The sequence below is a fragment of the Sylvia atricapilla genome, chromosome 4, assembly GCF_009819655.1.
Source record: "Sylvia atricapilla isolate bSylAtr1 chromosome 4, bSylAtr1.pri, whole genome shotgun sequence".
NCBI classification, from domain to species: Eukaryota; Metazoa; Chordata; class Aves; order Passeriformes; family Sylviidae; genus Sylvia; species Sylvia atricapilla.
In genome coordinates, this window is record NC_089143.1 from 64743405 (window position 1) to 64749887 (window position 6483).

The following is a 6483-nucleotide window of genomic DNA, read 5'->3' on the forward strand; positions in this document are numbered from 1 at the left end:
AGGCAGCACTGCTGTGACAGCACTGGGTCCCCTGCCCTGGTGTCTTCTGAGGTGGGGGTCAGGGAGAAAAAAAATAAAAGAACTGACAGCATTTTGTATGACACTGTTGTAGCAAATCTTTATACGTGACAGAGCACAAAGGAAACAAGGGGGAAGACAGCAGTGTACTGCACAAAGATGTACCAGACCTGTGGAGGCTGTGGTAGGAAAGAAAGCACAGCATTGGTAGCTAAAATGCAGTGGGAGGGTGAGGGTGAATTCTAATGCACAGGCTCTGAACAAATGTTCCTTTCAGAAGCAAACTGACAGTATGAGAACTAAGACAGCAAGCCCTACATATGGGCATAACACTGCAATGTGTGTATTTCCTAAGTGATTCATAGTCTTCTAAAGCCTTTCTTTCCTCTGTCAAGAAAATGTATTTAATAATACCCTATTAACATGGAAACCACTGGCACTAAATGGTGCCTCAATTCGAATTAACAGACAATCCTCCAAAAATTCTAAGGTATTACACATTCAGAGCACCCAGTGTGTCTCCACTGATCTCCAGCAAGAAAAAAAAAACAAAACAACAAAACCCTCACAGTCTGGCTGTCATTCAACCATTGGGTTCATTCTTTCCCTTGGGAACTCCTCCTTCACTTCTCATTGCTGTGCCAGCTGAAGTGCCTACTAAACAGAATTGCTTAACACTTTGAAACTCTCTAAATCTGCCATAGGAGAAAATGTACTATAAAATGTACCAATAACTTCGTTTTAATGTGCAGGAAGTTTTGCTACAGTGAATGATGCAGTATAAGACACTAATTCCCACCCCCAACCAAATGAATAAAATAAACTCTGCCCCGTGACCAAAAGAGGTTGGAATTCACCTCCTTGTCCAGGCAACTGTAGTAGCAAGCTGAGGTTAACCCAGCCTCTCATACAATAAATATGCTCACCTTATTTATGCCTCTCTTGTATTATATTCCTTTAAGTAACTGCTCCTTCTAGTCTCCCTACTTAAAAGCTCCAATATTTCCATTCTCTTATCAGACTTACCAGAGGATTGACCTCGATTAGTGGCATCATGATCACTGTCTCCTTGCTCACTGTCTCCATGACCACTGTCCTTAGAGCTTACTATGTCTGCTTCCTGGAATGCAGAACTAGACACAGAAACATCTTTACATTAGAATAAACATGAAAGAGGAACTCATAAAACATTCTTCCGCCATCACATGGCCAAACACGGCGCTGCATTCCCACCCCCCTCCCCACTCCTGCCTGCTGCACGGCTTCCACGGAGGTTCCCTGCCCACCCCAAACAAAATGAGGAATTTTCAGACTTTGGGAGCCTGGCTGGAAGGCAGAGCAAGAGTTATTGCTCCTCCCGGGTTTCATGTAATGGGTAAAAGTAATTTGGTAGCATTTACTTAAGCTGGTTAGCTGAACTTGAACTCAGTGAGAAAATGTTTTCTGGGAGACCCTACAGAAGGATATTCATAAGTATTCGAACCACGTTTTAGACTAATACAAACCGAGATTTTGTTCTCTTTTCTGTCAGCTTTGAAACCAGTTTAGAAAAGCCGTAATTCAAGTTTATTTAGTGCGTCTACACACATTCGACTTCCCACTGCTTTATTGCTCTGTTAAACCTGCAGTAAACACATTTCTGCACCCCATTCAGATTTGCTAAAGCATGCAGGAGGAATCCAAAGCTGCGGAGCTCCTACCTGTTTACTCGTCGGGGTCTGTCAACTAGATAACTGAGCTCAGCACGCTGGTGTTTTGTCTAGGAGAAAAAAAAAATATTGGGAGATACTGTAACTCTTGATATTTCTGTAATCAGCAGCAGAAAATATACAAGGGAGCAGCTCACCATATTCACTATAAATGGTAATGCTTAGCTGCAAGTAGGCCAGCAAAATCTGTTTCTAGAATGTAAGGGGGAAAAAACAGCTCTTAGTCACACAGATGGGAAGGCACGAGGGATTTTTTCTGGAGTTTTTTGAGGCAAGGTTCTGACGTTTCCTCACAGTGCACACTGTTGAGCATCACAAGGACTCCCACAAAAAATTAGCATACCTATTTCTAGAGTTGTGGACTACTTAGATGGTACTGGCATTGCACCATAAGGAAAAAAAAAGAAAAATACTTTGAGATACCCTCAAGTCATCAAAAGGCAGCAGAAGCCATGAGTTTTATAGACAGTTTGAGGCAACGTCAGTATTACAAATCAATATTGGAAATTTCACTGCAAAACTTAATGCCCTAGAACACACCATTCAAACTACCTTTGTCAGACTGGACAACAATCAGGTTTCAGTCTGTGAAAAGAGAATGTGAGGCTTTCACTAGTGCACAGGCAGAGAGGTGCTGACAATATATATGAGCCAACACAGCACAAAATGATTAATGGGGGAGTAATCTGGCATGGTCTAGGCTTTGATAAAAATTCTCTACACACCAGGTAACACAACACAGGCAAGACTGCGGGGGACATTAAGTCTCAGCACACAATTTTACAGAAACTCTTTCTTGCGGCTTTTCTTTGCAAACTTTGGGGTTATAAAGAGCTGTGGAGACAGAGTAAAGAAAAGCCAATTATTAAACCCTAATTAATAAATTAATAAATTAATTAAAGCTCCTGATAACTACAGTGATTATCACAGTTCCAAAGGGGGTTTCCTCCAAAGCCTCACTTGCTCATGCAAAGATCTCAGGAAGGAAGAAGAGACAGGTTTTAAGCGTTGCTTCAGAACATCCTGTGATTACCCCCCACGTCACTTCAGCCTTGTCAAGTGCAGAGATTCTGCCAAGAGCCATAACCCCCCCACATCTCCCAGCCCACAGGCGATCCACCCACAGCTACCGCTGCCTCGGGGGATCTCTGAGCCCCGATGCTGCCCAGCCGGGACCAGATTCCTTCAGAGACACTGGGCTTGGGGCGGGGGGGCTCAGGGGGAACACGCTTGGCTGCAACAGCTGCTAACCCCGAGCGGGAGGGAGCCAGCGGTGCGTGTGTGTGCGTGTGTGTGTGTGTGTGCATGTCTACCTCTGAGACCCTCCTCTATCGCCAAAGGGCAAAGAGGGGAGAGACAGCGGGCGGATTAAAGGGGAAAGAAGGAGGATTGGGAATGCAAAACGCCCTTCCCGACGGGAGAGGAGGAGCGGGAGCTTTCCGGAAGGATGCTTGGGGATGACTTGGGGATGAAGTCTGAGGCGGCTGGGGAGGGGGTGTGGGATGCCAGGGGGTGCCGGTCCTTACCTCGCTGGACAAAATGCTGCCGTTGGAGATGATGTCGGGCTGCTGGTCGGCGTAGCCGGTGACAATGGCCCCGCAGGGGTTGTGCTCGGCGTCGGTGCTGCGAGAAGGGCTACAGGGCTTGAGGAACATCAGGTCGGTCTTGGCGGACTCGGGGGTGAGGCAGACTTGGTAGCAGTAGTTCTGGTTGTGGTGGTGGGAGCCGAAGCTGCCCGACTCCTCCACAGGCACCTGCGCCGGGTTGCTCGGCACGTTGGAGCTCTGCACCAGCATGATGTCCGACTTGCTGAGCTTCTTCTTGCGGGCCCGCGCCTGCCGGCTGCAGCAGGGGCAGCAGCAGCAGCAACCCAGGCAGCAGTCGCTGGCCAGGCAGGTGTAGATATTGAGCTTCTTCTCCTTCTGGCAGCGCACCGCCAGGACGATCATGGCCAGCAGAAAGATGAAGGAGACGGAGCCCAGGGCGATGATGAGGATGAGGGTGAGGTCAAGCGAGTTATCCCCCCCGGAGCGGCTGGGGCGATGCTCGCCGGAGCCGCCGCCGCCGCCCCCCGCGCCCGTGCCCGCGGCCGGGCCGCCGCCGCCGGAGCGCTCGCCCGCGCCGTCCACCAGCACCACCTGCACGGCGGCGGTGGACGAGAGCGGCGGCTGCCCGTGGTCGCGCACCTCGATGACCAGCTCGTAGGGGCGCTGCGGGTCGCGCTTGGCCGGCACCCTGCGGGCCGTCCGCAGCTCCCCGGAGCGCCAGTCCATGCGGAACAGCCCGGCCTCGTTGCCCCGCGCGATGCTGTAGGTGAGGCGGGCGTTCTCCCCGTCGTCGGCGTCCACCGCCGCCACCCGGCTGACCAGGTACCCCGGCTCGGCGCCGCGGGGCAGCGCCTCCCGGGCCGGGGTGCCATTCCTGCCGGGCAGGGGGCTGACGATGGCGGGCGCGTTGTCGTTCTGGTCCACCACGATGATGTGCACGGTGGCGTTGCCGGCCAGCGGCTGCGGCTCCTCGCCCGCGTCGCGGGCCTCAACCTGGAAGCTGAACTCTTTGAGCTGCTCGTAGTCGAAGGAGCGGAGGGCGTAGAGAAACCCGTTCTCGGAGTTGATGGAGACGTAGGTGAAGACGGACATGCCCTGGATCTGGCTCTCCAGGATGGAGTAGGCGAGGCGGGCGTTGGCGCCCTGGTCGCGGTCGGTGGCGCTGACGGCGTAGATGTAGGCGCCGGGCACGTTGTTCTCGCTCACGTACACCTGGTACACGGGCTGGCTGAAGCGCGGCGCGTTGTCGTTCACGTCGCTCACCCGCACCTGGATGGACTTGCTGGTGCTGAGCGGCGGCTCGCCGTGGTCCCGGGCCACCACGGTCAGCGTGTAGGCGTCGCCGCCCGGCTGCTCGCGGTCCAGCGGCCCCTCGGTGACGATGGTGTAGTAGTTCTTGAAGGAGCTCTTGAGGCGGAAGGGCGCGTCGCCCTGCAGCAGCTCGCACTGCACCTGCCCGTTCTCCTCCGAGTCGCGGTCCGAGACGCTGAAAAGGGCCACCACGGTGCCCGGCGCCGCCGCCTCGCTCACCGCCTCCTTCACGGTGGAGAAGCTGATCTCGGGCGCGTTGTCGTTGGCGTCCAGCACCCGCACCAGCACTTTGCAGTGAGCGGGCACGGCGTTGGGCCCCAGGTCCTTGGCTTGGACGTACACCTGGTACACGTTGCTCTCCTCGTAGTCCAGCTCGCCGCTCACCTCCAGGCGCCCGGTGCGCGGCGCGATGCCGAAGAGCTCCCGGGCGCGGGCCGAGATGTGGCTGCTGAAGGAGTAGATGATCTCGCCGTTCTGCCCCTCGTCGGGGTCCGTGGCGTTGAGCTGCAGCACCAGGGTGCCCGGCGGCGAGTTCTCCGGCAGCGACACGGTGTAGACGGGCTGCTCGAAGGCGGGGACGTTGTCGTTGGAGTCCAGCACCCTGACGGTGAGCAGGGCGGTGCCGGTGCGCTGCTGGGGCTGCCCGCCGTCCACCGCCGTCAGCACGTAGCGGTGCACCGCCTGCTGCTCCCGGTCCAGCGGCTGGTCCAGCACCAGCTCGGCGAAGCGGTTCCCGTCCCCCTGAGTCTGCACGTCCAGGGAGAAGTAGCTGTTGGGGGTGATCTCGTAGGTGCGCAGGGAGTTGGTGCCCACGTCGGGGTCGAAGGCGCTCTCCAGCGGGAAGCGGGTGCCCGGCGTGGCGCTCTCCGAGATCTCCACGGTGAGGTCGGGCTCCGGGAAGGAGGGCGGGTTGTCGTTGATGTCCAGCACCTCGATCTCCACCCGGAACAGCTCGAGGGGGTTCTCCAGGAAGACCTCCAGGTGCAGCAGGCAGGAGGGGCTCTGCTTACAGATCTGCTCCCTGTCGATCTTCTCGTTCACGTAGAGTACCCCGGTTTCTAGGTTAAGCTCCAGGTAAGGGCTGCGGGAGTTGGGCGCCGTCTGGAAGCGCCGAGCCGAAAGTTTTGTAATGTCCAAGCCCAGGTCCTCGGCGATATTCCCCACGAACGTGCCATGCTCCTGCTCTTCCTGCACCGTGTAATGGAGCTGGCAAAAAGCCCCCTCCACCATCCAGAGCAAGGCAAAGAGGAATAGCACAACCATCTCCAGACGGGGAAAGAGATTCCCCCCTCCCCGACACCACCGCTGCCTCCTCTTCCAAAAGCCACCGCCACCTCCTCCTCCTCCTCCTCCTCCGAAAATACACACTACAGTGAGTGTGTGTGTGTGTGTGTGTGCGCGCGCGTGCCCGCGCCTGCAAGCGTGTGGAGAGGGAGAGAGGGGGATCGGGGGAGGGAGGGGGAGAGGTTGGTTTTGGGGGCTGGGGGGGGGTGCTAGATACTATTTCTTCTGATTCATGTTAGGATTTTTTTTCTCCCCCATCTCCCTCCTTTTTGTTACGGGTATTACTGTTTCACACGCTGACCAAATGAAGAAGACAGGCGTCCCCACTTCATCTGTGATCTTCGAAATATACGGCCAACTAAAATAGCTATTAGCCGGCTGTAGCTAGAGACACACAGTAGCCCTCTTTTATTTATTCCGAGAGTCTTGGCACTGCACCGCGGCAGCAGCAGCGGCGGCGGAGACAGCAGCAGCAAATCCCAAGGAGGAAATTTTTGTATTTCAAGATTGTCCTCGGTTTGTCTTCCTGGTGGGAGTTGGAGGGTAGATGCTGCTGAAACAGACGGTGGACATGCCCTCTTTGGATGCAAGGAAAAGGCAAAAAACCGTGAAAT

The 6483-nt window shown here is 54.9% G+C and overlaps 1 protein-coding gene across 2 annotated transcripts in view; it reads right to left on the reverse strand.

The window, feature by feature from the left end:
• Positions 1-6058, reverse strand: part of PCDH10 (protocadherin 10) — a 35039-nt gene extending 28981 nt beyond the window's left edge. The window contains exons 1-3 of one of the 2 annotated variants that reach the window (XM_066318161.1): positions 3254-6058; positions 1719-1777; positions 1045-1151 (exon numbers count right to left, since the gene is read on the reverse strand). In XM_066318161.1, the coding sequence (XP_066174258.1) occupies positions 1045-1151; positions 1719-1777; positions 3254-5848 (2761 nt within the window). In that variant the 5' untranslated portion in view covers positions 5849-6058. The remainder of the gene's footprint in view (positions 1-1044; positions 1152-1718; positions 1778-3253) is intronic. The other variant, XM_066318160.1, reaches the window with a different exon arrangement.
• Positions 6059-6483: the final 425 nt, after the last annotated feature.